General features: G+C 42.5%; 1 protein-coding gene across 5 annotated transcripts in view; it reads left to right on the top strand.

Moving 5' to 3' along the window:
- KCNAB1 (potassium voltage-gated channel subfamily A member regulatory beta subunit 1) overlaps positions 1-21210 on the top strand; it is a 256454-nt gene that overhangs the window by 120606 nt on the left and 114638 nt on the right. For all 5 annotated transcript variants that reach the window (XM_032408382.1, XM_032408380.1, XM_032408379.1 and 2 more), the window contains exon 2: positions 19080-19123. In XM_032408382.1, coding sequence (XP_032264273.1) covers positions 19080-19123 — 44 coding nt within the window. The remainder of the gene's footprint in view (positions 1-19079; positions 19124-21210) is intronic.

Below are 21210 nucleotides of genomic sequence, written 5' to 3'. Positions count from 1 at the left end.
TGAAATATAGTTTTTATTTTTATTTTTTTAAAAGATTTTACTTAATTATTTGACAGAGAGAGACAGCGAGAGAGGGAACACAAGCAGGGGGAGTGAGAGAAGGAGAAGCAGGCCTCCCACCGAGCAGGGAGCCCAATGCAGGGCTCGAGCCCAGGACCCTGGGATCATGACCTGAGCAGAAAGCAGATGCTTAAAGACTGAGCCACCCAGGCGCCCGTGTAATATAATTTTTAAATGGTTACATAATAATCCATCATATTGATGAAACTTAATTTGATTCTCCTCCTTTTATTGGATATTTTTAAAATAATCATAATGACTATAATCAATATTTTTGTACTTAAACCTAATTGCAGATGTCTATATTTATTTTTCTTTTAGATGGATTCCTAAAAGTAGGATTATCAGGGGGCACCTGGCTGGCTCAGTCAGAACAGCATGCGACTCTTGATCTCAGGGTCATGAGTTTGAGCCCCACGTTGGGTGTAGAGATTACTTAAATAAATAAAACTTAAACAAAGTAGGATTATCAGGTCTTGAGATGGGACTTTTGATTCATAATATGGAAGAAAAGCAGTTCCTGGTAAACTCCTTAGTATTTTGGTGTGGGTGATAGGACAAGATGTAGCACAGAGCAGTGACAGAATAAATGTGTATAAACAAAGGGACTCAATCCCGTTTGGAGTATTTGCATTTTAAAAGAGGAAATTTATCAACAGAAGTGTCATAAATCGGTAGAAATCTAGCCAGCAATATTTATAATATTGGAGAAATAAAAATTGTAAATGCAGGACTCTCAAGGAAGGAAGGTTTTCTAAAAAGTCTTAATTCAATGTAACCCTGTGAAGACCATAGCTACTATGATCCAAGTCACCAGCTTTTATGACCCATCCTGGCTCTTTGGTCAGTTGGTTGCAGTGAGCCTGGCATCATGCCAAGGCCTGGGAACAGACGCATGACACATGGAGTCTGTCCTCAACAAGTCCACGAGCCTATAGGGAGACAGATCATCCAGACAACACACAAGTAGCACGGGAAGGGCAAAGTTGAGCCACAGGCTCCGTGAAAGAAGTAGCTAGCTCTTCCTGGGGAAGTCTCCTTGGGAAGGAATTTGGGGGCTGGGACTTGAGTGAGAATATGTGAGAAAAGCATTCCAAACAGATGCAAATGCAAGGAGCCATTCTTCCTAATTCCTGAGACCCACAGGGTACTAAGCTCCCCTTCCCCCACCCCAGGCAGTACTTCATCCAGTTGGTCTGAGTTGTCTGACTTTCCTGAGTGCAGAATTTGATAAAAAGAAAGGAGACCTGTACTTCTGAAACAAATAATACATTACATGTTAAAAACAAAAACAAAAAAAAGATAGTAGGAAGGGAAAAATGAAGGAAGCAAAATCAGAGGGGGAGACGAACCATGAGAGACTGTGGACTCTGAGAAACAAACTGAGGGTTCTAGAGGGGAGGGGGGCCTGGTGATGGGTATTAAGGAGGGCAGGTATTGAATGGAGCACTGGATGTTACACGCAAACAATGAATCATGGAACACTACATCAAAAACTAATGATGTAATGTGATTACATCATTACATCAATCACATTAATGGTGATTAACATAACATAATAAAATTTAAAAAAAAGGAGACAGAGCCTGAGAACTGAAGATACTTGAGACCAGAAGGGGCAAGAGAGAATACTGGAAAGGAAAGAGGTATGAAAAGGGGAAGCCGGGAGCCCACGGCAGGACCACTGAACTGTACCATCTGGGAAAAGGGGGTTCTGCACGTAGAATACAATGTGTCCCCAGAGTTGTGCAATGAGGCAACCCTAGCTTCCAAACACCAAAATCTCCCCAGTGAGGGGAGGCATGGCTTGGCCCCTTGTTGGAACTCCCCTACCCTGGTCCACAATTCCTCAGTCCTCTTCCAAAATTTCTCCAGGGTAGGTTCGTCTGCTCTCTGTTAACAGCTCTATTTCAATAACATACCTCTTAGTATACAGCCCAGAGCAATTTTTGGACCATTTCTCTCTCCTGTGCCTGGATAGAGAGCAGTTATAAGCAGCCTTATAAGTCCTGGCTTCCATCCCTCTCTAACCCCATCCTGTACATCTTGTGTCACTCACACACACACACACCTCTGCCGCCCTCACCTCCCTTCTGCTCCTTAAGCCTGTTCCTACCTCAGGGTCTTTCCTTCTCTCTCTGCCTAGAACTCTTCCCCGAGACCTTTTAGAGGCTGGCTCCTTCCCATTCTTCAAGTCCCTGCTCAGAGGTCACCTCTCGGAGGCTGCCCCCGCCTACCTCACCCGTGCCATTATCCAGCTTCATGTTGTAAAAGCGCCTCTCATTCACTGAAGTTATTTCTGTGCCACTTGTTCACCGCGGACCATCCCACTAGAGTGTAAGCTTTATGGGGTCAGGCACTCGATCTGTTGTGTTCACTGCCATAGCACTAAACCCTAGAACTGCATCTGCCTTCACAGTAGGTGCTCAATAAACATCCACTGGGTAAATAAAGAATCCAGTTTGGAGATCTGATTTATTCAAGTTTATGTCTTGGGCCCCCTTGCCCACGGTAGCTCCAAAGTGTTTGCTGGACTGAGGGACGCCAAAAATCACTCTTGGTCCAATCTTCTCTTTCAAGCGAGGCAACATCAGCTCTTCCAAACTGACCTTTCCGTTCCCCTTTCCAAGCCCTTATCCCCACACTCCACAAGTCCTCCCATCTCCTGGCAGCGAAGCATGCAAATGACTTTTCTCTTTTCAAAAGAGCAAAAAACAGGATGAAACCAGTTGTGTTGCATTTTGAGACCATGTGAGTTGTACATGTTCTTCTGCCTGTTTTCTTCCCCTGCTGTCTCCGTGTGAAGGCTGATCAGGAGAAGAGTGAGCTGAGTGGTGGTTCACTGGCTCCCACTGCTGTCAGAACATCCGCCCCAGAGAGACGGTGGGAAGCCACGGTCAAGGGCTGGGGATCCCGCACAGATGTTAGGAGCTGGTGTGGATGCTTAGCAAGAGCTGCAGAAACTCATTTTTTCTCTTCTCTCGGCCTCCACAAATGACCAGGCAGGGGCCCTATGGCTGCTAAGCCCTCTAGGGAATAGGGGATGATTGGGGCATTTCCTTTGGACGGGCCAGATGAAGGCAGCAAGGGGCCGTGGAAGAGCACACAGCTCAGCAGCCGACAGAATTTGGCCCCAGCTCGGCTGCGCTACACTTGTGGGACCTCGGCTCCTTGTTTAACCTCGCTCAACCTCCGCTTCCTCATGGGTGAAGCAGGCACAAGAATGTCTACCTGGAGAGACTACATGCCTTGATATGCTTGAATTACGTATACAAGCACCTAGAATGATGATGTTGGCATGTGACAGACGCTCTATAGATATTTGCTATTATTAAGAAGCTGAGTTCAGGTATGGGGAACATAACTAAAGTGTGTTTCGGTTTACCTGGTAAGTGAGAAATGAAATATAATTAGTTGCACTTTTCCATTTTAAAAGTCAAAGACATGCGTATAGATATCAAATATCCAAGAGGATTCACAGTGGATTTAAAGCTTTACTCTATTGTCTGACGACACTGAATTGTCAAACAATTAGGCTTAATTGGAGTTTTCACTAAAATCACCACCTGTTCGACTGCCACTGCTCTTACTTTCCATCATGATTTCCCTTCTTGTCATATGATGGTGATTCTAAAGTTGGAAATTGACATCTTCGGGATCCCATCAAAGAACCACCGGATCCCCCGTGACTTTGCCATTGGTATCGGCACTATCCTCTGAAGCCCTGTTCTCTAAATCTTGCTTAGAACCAGGTAAGTCAGTCAACTTGAATGAAGTACCGCTATTGAGTTTAACCAACTGAAATTAATTATTTTAATTTCCTAAGATGGCTTAATTCACGAAAGGAGAAGTTCAAGTTATTTCACAGGGTTCCGTAGCTGCCATCCAGTGATTAATTTAAAATGCCCGAAGTCAATTTTTAGACATTATTTGCATTAGTAAAACTTTAGCCAAGCCCAAGGAGAGGTAGTTTTGATTCCATTTTCAAGAGGATGTCAATAAGATTTTTGTCTTAGGGTCCTAAAGAATATATTCTGATCCCTTACAGTTTCACGAGAGGGGGGTGGTCTTCTCTCCCTTCCTCCCCTTCATGGGTCTGTAGAAAAGAGCTTTCCCTGTGTAGGAAGCAACATGAAAAAGGACTGGCACAGAGAGCACTTCTCATGGCGGTAGGGAGTGGTCTCTGAGTCTCCCCAAGAACCTCAGTTTCCTGCCAGAGCCACTTCACGGCCCTCACTCCCAAATGAGATGCAATTTCCCTGCTTTGGAGACATAATAAATGAAGATATCAAGAAGAATAAAAAGACCAACATAGAGGTTGAAGAATGAAGATAAACTGAAACCAGAACACAAGCCTGACTAATCATTAGCCATTTATAGCAGGACTCAAAGTAAAGTCATGCGTGGGCCAAGTGCATTCACTTTCCGCAGCCACCAGGCCAATTCCTCATCTGTTATTCTTCCGAAGAGAAAGAGCATTCATTAACCTCCAAGCCGGTTACCAGCTCTTGATGCATCCTAGCAGCTCCTGAGTAAATATTTCCTGAATTAGAAAATAAAAAGGCAAGCAAACACACAAAAACCGATATTCTGGCAACGTGAGGATGTTTACAGATAAAATGAAATTAAATGATACAGGGATGTTGGCTTCCAGGGGTCCTCCGTTTTCCCCTGTTTTTGTTTCATTTCCGGGTCTACTGTTCACTCACTGCATTTCTCATTAGTCAACCCTAGCTTCAAAGTTACTCTTACCCCCATGAGAAACAAATTTGCTGACTAGAGTTCAGGGTTTGTACACAGTTCCTTTTATTCTTAGCCTTATGGTATCCAGTCAAAAGACTTTCCAAAGTTACTGAAGTCAGGTTTTTTTGTTCCCAGAGGCATGGTGGTATATGGTTTGTCATTCATTTGTAATACAGTTAGATTCATTTTTCACAGTGTGCCGTGTCCTCTTGGGTTCCTCCGACATCCTGGTAGATTTTTTTTAATTTGCATAGAGTAAAATTCACTTTTTGTGTTTTCACAGTTGTATGGGTTTTGGTAAGTACGGTCATGCCACCACAGTACCGTACCGGACAATTCCATAAGCCCCCAAATTTCCTCAGACCGCCTCTTTGCAGTCAACCTCTCCACCTGCCTCCAACCCCTAGTAATTACTCATCTGCTTTCTGTCCTTATACTCTTTTCCAGAATGTTACATAAATATATTCTATTTATGTAACATGTTATACATATTATATAACATTGGAAGCCTATGCTTCTATTTATGTAACATTGGAAGCCTTAGGGAAACCTAGCTTCTTTCACGGAGCAAAATGCACTTAGAATGCATTCATATTATTGTATGAATCATGAATCAATAGTTCATTTCTTTTTATTGCTGAGTAATATTCCACTGTGTGAATGTACCCTGATTTGTTTATCCATTCATCGCTTGACAAGCATCTGGGTGGCTTCCAGTTTTGGGTGATTATGAATAAAGCTGCTATGAACATTCGCCGATACCTGTTTGAACCTAAATTTTCAGTTCACCTGGGTAAATACTCCGCAGTTTGTTATGGGTATGTTTAACTCTGTAAGAAACTCTCAAGATGTTTTCTAAAGAGGGCTATTTCATTTTGCATTTCCACCAGCAGTCCATCCACCAGCAGTACTTGGCATTGTGTTTGTTTTCATTTTGTTTGTATCTTATCTATTCTAATAAGTGTGTAGTGGTATCTCATTATGGTTTTAATTTGTATTTCTCCAATGTCTAATGATGTTGAGCATTTTTCATGTGCTTATTTGCCATCCAAATATCTTGGTGAAGAGTCTGTTCAGGACTTGGGCCATCTTTTGGTGGGTTTTTCCAGAGATTTTCTTGCAATCTGCAGTTCATCTTTTCATTCTCCTAATGGTTTCTTTCACAGAGCAAGGGTTTTAAATTTTTATGAAGCCCAATTTTTCAATTTTTTAATGGATTCTCCTTTTGGTACTACATCTAAAAACTTCTGCCAAAACTAAAGTCTCATAGGTTTTCTCATTTTTTTTTTCTAAAAGTTTTGTAGTTTTAAGTTTTACATTTAGCTATATGATCCATTTTAATTTTTGTACAAGGTGTGAGGTTTCTATCATTGTTCATTTTCTTATATATAGACAATTGTTCCAGCACGATTTCTTGCAAAGACTATCCTTTCTTCATTGAATTGTGTTTGCACCTTTGTCAAAAATCAGTTGACTATACTTAGGTGGGGCTATTTCTGGCCTGTTTATTCCGCTCCACTTACTGTCTATTCTGTTCCATTTATATATGCTTCCTTCCTTTTAGCAAGACCACGCCACTTTGATCACTATAGCTTTATGTTAAATCTTGAACTCAGATAGTGTGAGTCATTCCAACTTTGCTCTTCTCATTTTTTTAAAGATTTTTTATTTATTTATTTGATGGGGGGTAGAGAGAGAGAGGGAGAGAGCATGAGCCGGGTGAGGGGCAGAGGGAGAAGCAGACTCCCTGCTGAGCAGGGAGCCCGATGTGGGGCCTGATTCCAGGATCCTGGGATCATGACCTGAGCCAAAGGCAGACACTTAACTGACTGAGCTGCCCAGGCGCCCCCAACTTTGCTCTTTTTAAATTGTTTTGCATATTCCAGTTTCTTCACCTTGCCATATATATTTGAGAATCACCTTGATATCTATGAAACGTATTGCTAGGATTTGAATTGGGCTTATATTTACTTCAGACATCAAATTGACAGGAATTGACATCTTAACAGTATTGTCTTGCAATCCATCAACATGGTATATCTCTCCATTTAGTTAGGTCCTCTTTCATTTCTTCAGTGTTTTGTCATTTTTAGCATATAGATACTGTCCATGTTTTAATAGTTGTGTAAATAAGTATTTCATTTTTAGGCTGCTATTGTAAATAGTGTTGCTTTTTTAGAAATCCCAAATTCCAATTGTTCATTGCTAGGAATACACTTGACTTTTATTCATTGAGCTTATATCCTGCAAACTTGCTAAATTCACTTATTAGTTCTAGGAGGCTTTTGGTAAATTCCTTGGGATTTTTCTCCAGAGACAAACATGTTGTCTGTGACATTGAATAGGACAATTGAATCTTAATAGTCACTCTAAACACAAAACAATTAGGACTAAAATAATATCTAACTCTGGAAGTTCACATCAAGGAGGGAAAAAAGGCTTGTTAGCCTTAGTCATTTGAACATTCATTTAGTCAATGAAATATTTATTTGTACCTCATGGTGCAAAGTGTTATGAGGAAGTCAAACATAAATCAGCCTTGGATGCTACCAAGTACTTTGTAACTGAGGAAAGGTAATAAGACATGAACAATAGTTACTGCATACAAATAAGAAGGTGATAAGGGTGATAGAAGAGCGGGAGAGAATCTAGAGGCAGAAGAGCAGGGAGGAAGCCATGAGGCATAAGGATCTGACCTGGTAGTGGCTATGGAGTAGTTAGGATGGAGGTGGTTTAAAATGACGGGCTGAGTGGAAGAAAGAGTAAGATTAAGACTGAACACAGAAGTAGACCTTGGGGCACCTGGGTGGCTCAGATGATTAACCGTCTGCCTTCGGCTCAGGTCATGATTCCAGGGTCCTAGGATCGAGCCCTGCATCGGGCTCCCTGCTCGGCCGGGAGCCTGCTTCTCCCTCTCCTTCTACTGCTTCCCCTGCTTGCGTTCTCTCTCTCTGTCTGTCAAATAAATAAATAAATAAATCTAAAAAAAAAAAAAGTAGACCTTGATCATGACTCTCCCTTTAGCCCCAGCTCCAGGCTCTGTGACTGTAAATACCAGAGGACAGGACTTGGCCCTCCCATTGCACCAGTGACCACAGGTTAGCTGGAGGGGGAGAAGGGGAAAGGTATGGGTGGGGATAGAATGCATCCTGCCAAGCGAGTTCCTAACCACCAGCCTCATGTGACATTAGAAGAAGCAGTCCTAACACCTACACTGGTTAAAAGAAGAGTGAAAGCCCTCACTATTGACTGTGTCCCTCCACTCTGGGAGGGCGTATGGAAGAGGGAAACTGTATGAGGTGAAACCAGAGACCCAGGACCAGAGCTCGAATTCAAGCCCGCGTCTGTGGGATAACAGCTTGCACTTCGAGAGCATTTACCATGTGCCAAGCACTGCCTTAAATGCTTTAATCCTCACAACAACCCTCTGAGGTAGTTGCTATTCTTATCACCAGGAACAGATGGGGCACGGAGAGATTCCGTAACTTTCCCCAGGTCTCAGCAATAGGAAGGTGGGAGAGGCGCTTGTGCTCCGTACTGTATCCCGCCACCGCGCTGTGCTGGCCAGTGTTTCCCAGTCAACCAGAGCGCCTCCCTAGCCGACAGGAGTGCAGCGAACACATGACGACGCATCCTGCCACCAGCACCAGCGATGGCATCAGAGCCCCCACCGTGCGCAGCCCTCAGTACCTACTCTGCACCCAGCCTAGTGCTGACTGCTGGAAGTAACAGATGCATTAGACACAGTCCCTGCCCTCGCAGATCTCAGTCTGGACGGAGAAACAACCTTGTACAGAACGAGTATAATATACACTGTGATGTATGGCATCACCCCGACAGCAGATCGAAAAGATGCGAGCACACAGAGAAAACAGGTATTAATTTTCCACTCCTCTGTCAAGGAAAGTGAAAGGCAAACTCATGCATTGTGGCTGAAAGCATTTACTTTTGATTAAGTGCATATCTAAACATCAGCATGCCCCTCAGTCAGGTTCATGCCTCAGTCTCCATCATGTTGCTGACTTTGCTTTCTCTTGAGAAAGCCACAAATGCACCCACAGTAAAGGGAATTGCAAAGATGTGGAGCTGTGCAGCTCCTACCTCAGATGCTTTTTTGTTTCATTTTGCCTTTGAAAGCTGCATAGCTCATTACAGTGGAAACCAATCGTAGCTCTCCTCACAAAGTGGATGCCACGGAGAGCTTTACCTTTGCTTCATCTCATGGAATTTCTTTGCAAATAAATCATCACCACTGGGTGAAGAAAACTTTGAAACATTTTGATTTTCTCTTCTTAGCTTTGAAAATGGCAAGAATGTGTATGATTTTTTCATAAGAAAGTATGACTATTCTGTCATGAGGAGAGATGTGATCCCGGATGAAATTTGGAAGGGACAAAGTGTGTTCTCCCCTTTGGGGGGTCTGCTTCCTTCATCAGGCTTCCTTCCTTCCCCCCGCCTTCATTCCCCCTTCCATCCCTCTTGTTATTTAGTGCTTTATTTCTTGATTGTTCCTTTAAATCTCTCCAAAGTGATGTGGCAAAAAGGTTTGAATCTTTTTCACACTAAGCTGTAAATGACTGGCAATAGTTTATAGCCAGGCCTTTTAAACCCAGTGCCCGGGGCACCCAGTAAATCCATGGGACCAACATGGCACATCTCTGAGACAACAGGCCATCTTGAAGATTTAGGAAGAAACATCATTGTATATTACAATAAGCACAAATGCATGAAATGGAATATGAAATGGTAGAATGAATGAATCACAGTAAAGTGAATTATTATACAAGAAATATTGTGCATGAGACAAGCCACTTCTTGCTAAGACCCCAGAGCCCCAAGGCTGGCAAGGCCTCTCCTCTCTCTCCTTCCCCAGCGGGTCAGCACAGCAGTCCCCACCTCCACAGGTGGGTGGGTGAAGCATGTAAAGCAAGACCTCAGAGTCAAGGATTTATATCCAAGCAGAGATAACACAAGCAGCGGGCCTGAATTTGGAAGTAAATCTAGTAAGAGCCTAAGAAATATTTTTTAACTTACTAAAATTAAACAAATAAATAGAGATACTAAAACATCAACACTTTCAACAAATTACACACATTTGAAATAGGAGCAGTGGGGTTTGGCATATTTAATTTTGCTTTCAAATATTTCTCAGGAATGTCTTCGCTCCCAGTTTGAAAGAGATGCTTGCAAACTCACATTACTTTGTGGCAGATGAATGCCCAAAGGCATTTTTAACAACCTTTATCTTTTATCTGCATCCAAGATTCTTGACGCAGAGACCCCTCCAGCAGTCCGGTGAAGCCTACAGACTCCTCAGAAGAGCTTTTAAGTACATAAACTAAAATACACAGGATTCCAATTAAATTGAAATACAATTCAAAATATCTAAAATCCAAATTTGTAGCCTACTAAAACATGCATTTCCTTACTAATATATTAACCAGCTCTAAGGACAGATCAAATCCCACAGTTTCCAAGGATGATGAGTGTAAATGGTGAATGCAAATCATTTTTTGAGCTCTCTGAAACAACTGTGGTATGACATAAATGTGCCTGTAATTTCTACTGGGGGCAAAGTCACAGGTAACGTGAGTACTTGTACTTCTGTGGTTTGTCGCCTACATTCATAATTGCAAGAGATGCTCAGTTTCAGTAAGAAGTTAGTGAAAAAGAGAAATGTATTTTTTCCATTCCAAGTTCATGAACCTCCAAATTATATGCCCTTGAGATAAAGGTTCTAGATTCTTCTGATTTGAAACTCTGAGTTCTTGATTTCCAGCTATTTGGATATCTTGGGTCCTTGAGACAGTAAAAGCAGAGTAACTTTTAGTTAAGCAGTAACTAGACCTGGGCGAACATTTCTCAATCCCCCCCCTCACCACCACCAGTTCAGAACACCTAAGTTTGTGTAGCCCTGTCCACACAACCTTCTGTCCCATCTCCATTTCCCCGCTCCTGGGGATCCCAGAAGAACCGTTGGAAATTCCTCAGATTCACATGACTTCTCCAAACTGCCTTTGCTGACAAAGTGCCACCTTCTCCTTTGTCTCCCTTACCTATCTCTATCCCCTGCTTCCCGTTTTCCTAATGATTCTCGCGAAATGACTCACGATTTGCATATAATAGATTTAGGATGGTTGCCGTGTCTGATCACAATGTCTAAGCACAAAGAGGTTCATAAGGTTGGGGAAGTGGGTCTTGCCAGTCACAGAGGTGGCCTCCTACCAGCTTCAGCACTAGAACCAGGACCCCACCAGAGTCCGTGTTTGAGGCACCACTTCTCCTAGGAAATCAGGGCAGAAAGCACCTGGCATTTCTTGAACACTGAAACATGCTGGGACTGGCGCTGCATCTCTATTTTCTCACTTAATCATCAAAAATAAAAAAGTAGTAGGCTATTAATATCTGCACACATGACAGAGGAAAGAGGCTTAAAAAAGGCTACGTAACCTGCACAAGGTCACGGGCAGATAGCCAGCGTCGCTCTGCGCCTCCCCAGGGTGGGGGGCGGGGGCTGCCAGCCTGACTCCCACCCCCAGGGCCACTGAAATGACTGCTGAGGGCTCACAACTGTCCCTTGGGGCTGAACGGGAAAGGGCATTCCTCGGTCCTCCAGGGACTGGACCTCTCTGCAGCCTTCCGCACTGTGGGCCACACCTGCCCTACTGAACCCGGCTCCACCTTGGGCTCCTACACCCACACTTTGTCTTTCTACATCTCCGCCACTTTTCCTCCTTTGACTCCTTTGTCCACATGCTTCCTCTCTGCCACCTAGAACGATGGAGCTTCTCAAGGCTGGACCTTGGCCGTCTTCTCTGACCACTCTCTCCCTTGGCAGCTGGCCCCAGCCCTTGGCACCTATTAACTTCCATAACTAGAACACCCACTCCCTATTCGGAGCTCCAGGCAACAAGCGTGGATATCTCGTGCATATATCTGTCCAAATGCCCAAAGGTGAGTCAAACCCCTCTATTTCTTGAATGAACCCTACTTCAGTGAAAAGCACCCCTCTTCACCTAGCTGCCCAAGTCAGAAATCCGAGAATGGCCCATTACTTCTCTTTCTCTTTCACCCTCATATTCAATCAAACACCGGGTCCCCTAGATTTTTGCCTGCTAAGAATATCTGGAATCTTCCCCAATTCTCCTATCTCTGCTGAATCAGAATTCAATGTACCGTCATTTTTCATCAGGTTAACAAAGTAGCCTCTTAGCTCCTCTTCTTGCCTTCCTTTAACCCCTCTCCTGTGTTTAAGTTTTTCAGTGGTTTTCCGTAACTCCTTCATATTCAGACCAAAATCTGTAACATAATCTAACCTGCCAGACCCTGTTAGATCTTCCTCCTGTGACCCCCAGCAGCCACCTGGAGTCACTCTGCACTCTACTCTTCTACTGCCCTCTACTTCTTTTAGTTCTTCAATGACCTTTGCTTCCTCCAGCCTCTGAGCATTTGCACATGTTGTTCACTCTGCTTAGAATGCGAATCCCTAGTCTTTTCTTTAAGTTACTTTCTAGTCCTCCTTTGGATCTCAGGTTAAATGCTGCTTCACTAGAAAAGCTCTTCCTAACCTTCCAGATCAGGTCAGCTGCTCCAACATCCCAATTTTATACTGAGGACATAGTGTTCTTTTATTTAGCATTACAATCAAATAATTAACTTACTATTTAATATCTGTTTCCCCTTTTGTTATGGAAGCTCCATGAGAACAGCACCTATTTGCTCCTCAGCCCATCCCCACCCCTAATACAAGGCTTGGTGTATAGTTAAAACTTGGTATATCACTATTGAACTAATTAAGTAGGGGTCTCTTTTTGCCATACTTCTCTAGACTTTTTCTAGAATCTACAGGTCAGCAGGTGATTTTGTATATTCAGTGAAAATAAGAATCTAACTGAAATTTACAACTGACAAATGACCTAACCGGTTAAATCAAAGAATCTGATGGATCCCATTCTACTTTGTTGCTACTTAAGTGAAAGTAAGAATGAAACAAAGTTTCATTGTACTACTTGTCAATGTCTGTTATCAAAATGCATGGCTACATCATTTTTGTGCCTAGTGGTTTCCAAATGAGTCATTATTCACTTATCAAGAGTGATGAATGGTGCCCTCCTAAGAAAGTGTTATTACCATTTGTAGTCACCTTCATGGCTGTCAAAATGTGTGTTCTTATGCAACCATCAAAACTAGCTGACTGACAGATGAACATGCCTTTGGCTCTAGATTTTTCAAAGAAGGTTAAATGTACATTTCTTTAAAAAAAAAAAAAAATCCAGGGCGCCTGGGTGGCTCAGTTGGTTGAGCGTCTGCCTTCAGCTCAGGTCATGATCTCGGAGTCCTAGGATTGAGCCCCACATCAGGCTCCCTGCTCAGTGGGGAGCCTGCTTCTCTCTCTCCCTCTGCTGCTCCCCCTGCTTGTGCTCTCTCTCTTTCACTCTTGTTCTATCTCAAATAAATAAATAAAATCTTTTTTTTTAAGATTTTATTTATTTATTTGAGAGAGAGAATGAGAGAGAGAGAGAGAGCACATGAAAGGGCGGAGGGTCAGAGGGAGAAGCAGACTCCCTGTTGAGCAGGGAGCCCGATGCGGGACTCGATCCTGGGACTCCAGGATCATGACCTGAGCCGAAGGCAGTGGCTTAACCAACTGAGCCACCCAGGCGCCCTAAATAAATAAAATCTTAAAAAAAAAAGATCCATACCCCAGATTTGACTAGTAACTTCCAGGTGAGGCACCACAGAACAGCAGAGTATGATTTAGAGGGATCGGTAAGACCGTTCCAACAGATGAGACAGCAGGTGACAAAATGACCTGAGCACATGAAAACAGGCCAAACAACTCACGTGATTTTAGTCATGCCCCTTGTCCCAGGCAGTATGCTGCTTTCTTGGTCAAGTGCAAGGTGTGTGTTTCAGCTAGCTACTCCTCTTTTCTGAGGAGTTTACAACTGTGGATAATGTCTAAGACACACCTATTCAGGAGCAAACAATTTAAGACAAGACATTTGGGCTCCTGATTTCTGCTTTTAGCATCTGTGATTTGTAAAGGAACCTCACAGTGGCTTGTGATACTGGGCCTGATGCTTGATTTCAGTTCTCAACATTATTGCCTTAAAATCAAAAGGAGCCTGATGGATACTTCACAAAATGACCCTAGGAATTCTATTGAATGCCTCTGTCATAGAACTAACCATTGGCCTAAAATAAATCCTGCCATGTATTCACGGAGGGAACGATCCTGCCCACAGGGGGAAAAAAAAGAGAGAGACATGCAACCTTGGTGTTCCCAAGAAGCTGTATCTCTTTTCCAGATAACTCTTCACTGAAGCTTTGATTTAAGATTCAGGGTTTCCAAAATTTGACTGACAAAGCTAAGTGTCCTGTGCCCCCATATTGATGTCATTCATTTCTAATATTAGCATCAGAGCAGCCCGGGTTCACCTGGGAAAGAAGAGCTTTTATTTTGAGTTGAACAGGAGCAGATACTAAAAATGAACAGAGTGAGACTTCCTTCTGGCATATCTGACACAGATAAAATAGGTAAACCAGTGCAATGAGACTATTTTGAATCAAAAGGGAGAGGAATTCAATCTAATTAGAAATTTGATGGGCTTACAGAATTTATGTAGCCTCAATTGTGTGAATGCTGAGGAATTAAGAAACAAAATGAAATTCTAGAAAGTTGTTTTGTTGTACACAGTCATGCAAGATCATGAAGTAGTTATGAAAATTCCATACATGGGATGGAGAAGGTTCCAAGGCATCTGTTATAGCTTAGCATGATATGTAAACTAGGCCATTATTTGGTGTTATAACCACACAAACAAGCTTTTGATGATATAGTTTGTACTCACTAGATCAAATATGTCCTGTTTTTTGGACTTCTGTCTGTCTGTCTGTCTCTCTACCTCTCTATCTATCTATTATCCAGCAGACCTTAAATGGATCAGAATAGCTGGACCATTGCCACATCTCCATTTAGTGTTGTGTAGACATGGACAGAGGCAGAAGAATGCAGATGCACCATAGGTAATCACAGAAATTGTGTTGGAATTCTATAACCTGAGCTGGAGGGAGCTAGTTCCTCCCACCCTTCTACATCTGCAGAGTGAGAAGCACCATCATGTGTTGAGAATGTCTTACATGGTAGGAGTCTCACAGAGACTCACCCCTGGACAAAGTAAAAGCGTGGACTTGACCAGATATGGCTCATGACAGAAATGCCTCTCACTTTAAAAACCAACTGAGGGACGCCTGGGTGGCTTAGTCAGCTAAGGGTCTGCCTTCAGCTCAGGTCATGATCCCGGGGTCCTGGGATCAAGTCCCGCATCAGGCTCCCTGCTCAGTGGGGAGCCTGCTCCTCCCTCTGCCTGCCACTTCCCCTGCTTGTGCTCTCTCTCTCTTTTAAAGATTTTATTCATTTGAGAGAAAGAGAATGAGAGAGAGAGAGAGAGAGCCCATGGGGGGCGGGGAGGATCAGAGGGAGAAGCAGACTCCCCACTGAGCAGGGAGCCTGGTGCAGGACTCGATCTTGGGACTCCAGGATCATGACCTGAGCTGAAGGCAGTCGCTTAACCAACTGAGCCACCCAGACTCACCCCCCTGACCCCGTCTGACAAATAAATAAATAAAATCTTAAAAAAACCCAAAAAACAAAATAACCAACTGAGTTTGGTAACCATTCCCTCTAGAGGGTGAAGATATTTAGAGAGAGTTAAAATAAAAATAGCAAGGCTCAAGGAAGGATCTATCATCCCTGTATCAATATTTGTCTGTAATGGAAGTTTTCAATAGTGTAAAATCTTCAGGCTTTTATTCCAGAAAAGCTGGCCTGAGTGTTTAAACATCAGGGGCAAGAAAATGGACCACATTTAGTACTTGCTACTTTGCAGTTTATTTTTGCTGACAATTCTCAAGTTTTGCAAGTTTGGTCTTCCAAACCCCAAAGCAGAGTGATCATTATCTTCCTGAGTCACTGTCATAAGGAAAATAGGGCAGGTCTCCCCACCTTGGTGCTGGGACATTGCTTGCTAGGTACCCAGCGACATAACCTTGCCCTATTTGAGTTTGTTAGAAAAATGTCTTGCTCTGCATAGTTTTCTGCACTCCCCGTTGTTCTCAAAATCATGGAAAGATTAAAATTACATGAAAATCCTTACTGAGATATTTTTTTCCCCATGACACTTACATAGTGACACAAATACAGGTCTGAGATAGCCCCTTCATATTTTCCCCAAAGACTTCCAGGGGAGGACACGCCCCACTGTATTGTAATTACATGGTTGCTTTTCTGTGCCCCTCAGACCCCTGGGTGGCTCAGTCAGTTAAACATCTGCCTTGGGCTCAGGTCATGATCCCAGGGTCCTGGGATGAAGCCCTGTATCAGGCTCCCTGCGAAGCAGGAAGCCTGCTTCTCCCTCTCCCTCTGCAGCTCTCCCTGCTTGTGCTCTCTCTCTCTCTGTCAAATAAATAAAATCTTAAAAAAAAAAAGAAAAAAGAAAAGGTAGAGGATAGAAAACTCCTTGGAGGTAGAGAACCATAATGGGTTCCCCTCTGTATCCCCATGACCTGCACATCGCCTGGAACGTGGTAGCCTCTCAGTAAGTCTTTACTGATGCATCGATATTGAATATCTCTACCTGGAAGACTGTTATTCACATATATATGGTTGACCCTTGAATAACATGAGGGTCAGGGGCACAGACCCCCTATGCAATTGAAAATCCATGTATAACTTTTGATTCCCCGAAAACTTAACTACTAATAGCCTCTTGTTGGTTGGAAGCCTTACTGAGAACATAGTCAGCACGTATTTTGTATATTATATGCATTATATACTGTATCCTTACAATAAAGCAAGCTAAAGAAAATGTTAAAATCATAAGGAAGAGAAAATGCATTTATAGTACTATATTTTAAAAATCCATGTATAGTGGACCCATGTAGTTCAAATCTGTGTTGTTCAAGGGTCAATGGTACTTATTTTTTTTTACTTTTTATATTTTACTTTTTTAATATTTATTTTATATTTATGTAATATTTATTTTGTTTTTGTTTTGGTGTAGTCTTTTTTTTCTTCTCCTTACTATATAGCTTTTGTTCTAGATTCCTGACCTTTAAAATCAGTAGACTTTTACGCTAAAAGAGAAATCTTTGGATTTTATATCCTGTGGTTTTCTGAGAAACCACTAAAAGAAAAATTTCTTATGCAAATGATTCTCATGGGAGAAGTCCAGTTATTTTTCTCCTCTTTAGTAGTTCAAAATATTTTTCACACATTCCTTTATGCAATAGTTTCCTTCCAGGTGGACTTAACCCACTTCAAATGGGAAAATGTAGCACTAGGTCTGTGAGAGGGGGAGCAGAGTCAGAAAGCACCCGAATAATTATGCTTTGCATTTGTCTGCCGTGTGCCACCTTAGCATACATTATCATGTTCCAGTCCCACAGACGTGATGTTAGATGAATTGCCCAGGCATGTACAATAGCTTATCTCACTAGTGAAGAAATCGAATCCCAGAGGAAGGAAGGGATTTCTCCAAGCTTACCTGGCTAATTTCAACAATAGGTCAGCAACCTGCATCTTTCACCTCTTTGCAATGTGATGCACTTTGGACGATGCTATGAAACTCAATGTGTTGCTTCGGTGGCATTTTATAGACAAGAATAATAAACAGAGGGAAGAAACAGATGCAAAAAATGAGAGCACTATAGTTACTACCTCTAAAGACACCAGACTGTGGAAGCATCGAGAAAGCACCTGGAAGAACTGAGCTGTGTGGCAGTTGGAAAAGTTAGTGCTGTTTCGCTTGGAGCAGAGGCGGGGGGGGGGGGGGGGGGGGGGGGGGGGGGGGAGGGGGGGGGGGGGGGATTGTGTTCTCATAAGAGCATCTCATCAGAGAGTAAAGGATGCACTTTTCTATCATGTTTCGATTATTTAAGCTTCACCTCCTCACATTAGACCCACAAAATTCTAGGAGGCGTTCTCTCTCTGAGAATTTGATCTCTTCTCTGACAGCTCTGAGGCAGATGGCAGGAAGATGGGGTGGGGGTGGGTCCCCACGGAATACCTTACAATGTATACTAGAGCATCTAGTTCTCTATTTAAAGAGTGGAAATATATTTCCTCTTCTCGATAAGCTTTTAGGGGTGAAAAGCAAAGGGATTGATGAGGGAAAAAATTATTTCAAAAGGACTATCTGACCTTCTTGTAGCAATTTTATGTAGCCTTTTATAAAAAATAATATGACGGTCCCCTACTTCTAACAGTATGACTTAAGGTCTTTTGACTTTGTGATGGTGGGGAAGCCATGTGCATTCAGTAGAAGCCATACTTCAAACTTTGAATTTGGATCTTTTCCCAGGCTAGCAATATATGGTAGGATACTCTCTCATGACGCTGGGCAGGAGGCCACGGTCCCCAGGCAGCCCCGCCATCGGGAGGGTAAACAGCCAATACACTTACAACCTCTCTAGACCCATTCAACCATTCTTTTATTTTTTTTCTTTACTTTCAGTATAGTAGTCAATAAATTACGTGAGCTATTCAACACCTTATTATAAAATACGCTTTTTGTTAGATGATTTTGCCCAATTGTAGGTTAATATAAGTGTTCTGAGCATGTTTAAGGTAGGCTAGGCTAAGCTATGATATTTGGTGGTTAGATGAATTAAATGCATTTTCAACTTATGATATTTTCAACATAGGATGGGTTTCTCAGGACGTAACCTTACTGTACGTCAAGGGATATCTATAATATAGTTTAAACAGCCTGAAGGATCATTTCGAATTTATTCTTATAATAATCTCCAAGCATCCATAATAATATTCTGTTTTAGAAGTCAGTTAGTTACTCAGCCAACAAATATTGATTAAGGATCCACTGTGTGTCAGGCTCTGTGGATGAATAATAAATGAATAAGGAATGACTGGTTGATGAATAAGATACAGATTTTGCCCTCAAGGAACCCCCATTCTAGAAAGAGAAAGAAAATAAATTTGTAAACAAATCAGTAAAGGTTATTCAAGGCTGAAAAGCTGCATTTCGTGGGGGACATTTTCATCTTGTGCTGAGCCTGAGCACATTTGGAGCCTCCTAGCGCCCAAATGGAGATGAAAGACTCTTCCCAAGACCACAGACCTGCACCTGCAGCTCTGTCTCTACCACGACTCTAGTCAAGAACAATGTCAAAAGTGAGAGATGGTTCTCATATTTAAGTGTGTATAGTTTCACCTGAGAAAGTCATGACCATATGCTGCTTTATTTTTATTCTAGGAATCTTGGAAAATCAGGACTCAGAGTTTCTTGCTTGGGTCTTGGTAAGTACCAGGGGTATCACGTAGGGGTGGATTGGGAGGTGGGAGATTGGGGAGAACACCAAGGTAGTGACTGGGATCAGGTTGAGACCCAGTCTCAGGTGAGGAGGGGCTTCCTGACCAGCATGGGCCCACTTCTCCTTCTGAGCCTTTCCTGCCCAACACAGCCCTCTCCCTCTCTACGCCCAAAGAGCCACTGTGCTCATGATGCCTTATGGGGCCCATCAAGCAGAAATAAATCTGATAGTAAAGCACACCTTAGAGGAAGAAATTTATGTGTTACTCATGTGTAGCAAATGCGAAGAACCTCATTGTATGCATGTGTATGCTCACCTTACCTGTAGCTTCATTTGAGGTTTTTTTCTATCCTTATTTTCCCTTTGCCTAATTTACTCACGAATTTTTCTATACTGTTGTGTATTTTATGTACTTTTTATGTACTTGTATAATGTACCTTAAATACTCTTGGGACAAAGTGGTGTGTGTATGTGTGTGTGTATATATATATATATATATGTATATACATATATACACACACACACATATATATATACATATACACACACACATATAAATTATATAGAAAGAAATATATATATTTCCTCCCAGAAAATGTAAATATTTAAAGAAGACTAAGTTGAGATGGCAATGGTAACAGCATGAGGATGAGTCTGAAATGGTGAAATCTGAGTGGGAGACTTGGGTAGGTGTAAGGCTTCCAGGTTTCCCCCAGATATGGGAAAAAGCAGCCTTGGTGTTTGGGCCCTTCAACACCATGAGAGCTATTCCTGTAACCTGAGAGAGTCTAGACCATGATGATAGCTGAGGCATGATGAGAAGTGGTCAGATTATGGCTCTGGTTTGGAGGTAGAGCCTGGCAGGTTCTCTGATTCTGTGTGGAATGGAGGGCAAAAGAGAAGAGGCAAAGATAACTGGGGTTTTTTTGCTTGAACAGCAGAAATGATGGAGTTGTCAGTAAATGAGATGTGGAAAAGTGAAGAAGGAGAGCGTTAGGAAGGGGGAGATGAGGAGATTGATTTTTGGATGTATTAAGTTTCAGATACCCGTTAGATATCCAAGACAAATAAGTCAAATAGGTAAATGGATAGGTAAGTGAATCTCGACTTCAGAAGAGAGATGTGGGTGAGGTGCATGAGGACTTGAAAGTCCTCAACATGTAGATGCTGTTTAAGCCACAAGACTGGATGAGAGCACTATGGGAGTGAGTAGAGATAAAACATGGGAGCACATGGTCTGAGACCTGTGAAGTCCAACATTAAGAAATCAGGAAAATGAGCAAGAGCCAATAAAGAAAACTGAAAAGAAGCAGTCAGTGTGGTAGGCAGAGAAGCAGGAGAACATGGAGGCATGGAATCTAGGTGAAGAAAATATTTATAGGAGGATGAAGTGACCAGCCCTATTAAATGTGGCTCATAGGTCAAGCAAGATGAGGGTCAAGAATTGATCATGTAGCAGGAGGGAGGTCATTGATGACTTTGAAAAGATAATTTTTGGGGGGTAGAGAGCTCATGCATGATTAGAGTGGGTCCAAGAGAGCATACTGGGTTCAAGAGAATAGCTGGCGGCTACTCTTTTGATGACTATTTCTATAAAAGGAAGCAGAGAATGGAGGGGCAGCTGGATAGGTGGAGAGTGCTTTTACCCATGGAAGAAATGACAGCATATCCTATATGCTGATGAGGAAGTCCTTTTGAGAAGGAAAAAAAAAAATGATGTAGGAGAAGACAAAAAAATACCTAGAATGATTTCTCGAGGACACAAGAAGAGAGTAACATGAAAGCAGGCTGAGTACATAGGCTCTGAGGCTGGTAGGTGGGTTGACTGGGTGGTGGTATCTCATAGAAGTTCTCTTCTATTTCTTCTCTATTCTCAGTGGAAATCAGAAGCAAGGTCATCAGCTGTTAGTGAGGATGGGAAGGAGGTGTTGAAAGTTGGATGAGAAAGAGGATATCCAGGACAGCAGAAGGGTAAATAGACCGAGGGATGCGTCAGAGGGGTCAGAGAGCATTATGCATCTGCTTGAGATGCATGCTAATAAATTTAAAGTGAGACCATCTCCATGGTTGGGT

Source organism: Phoca vitulina, unplaced genomic scaffold (assembly GCF_004348235.1).
Source record: "Phoca vitulina isolate PV1807 unplaced genomic scaffold, GSC_HSeal_1.0 scaffold10, whole genome shotgun sequence".
Taxonomy (NCBI): Eukaryota; Metazoa; Chordata; class Mammalia; order Carnivora; family Phocidae; genus Phoca; species Phoca vitulina.
This window is presented reverse-complemented; position numbering and strand designations above follow the sequence as displayed.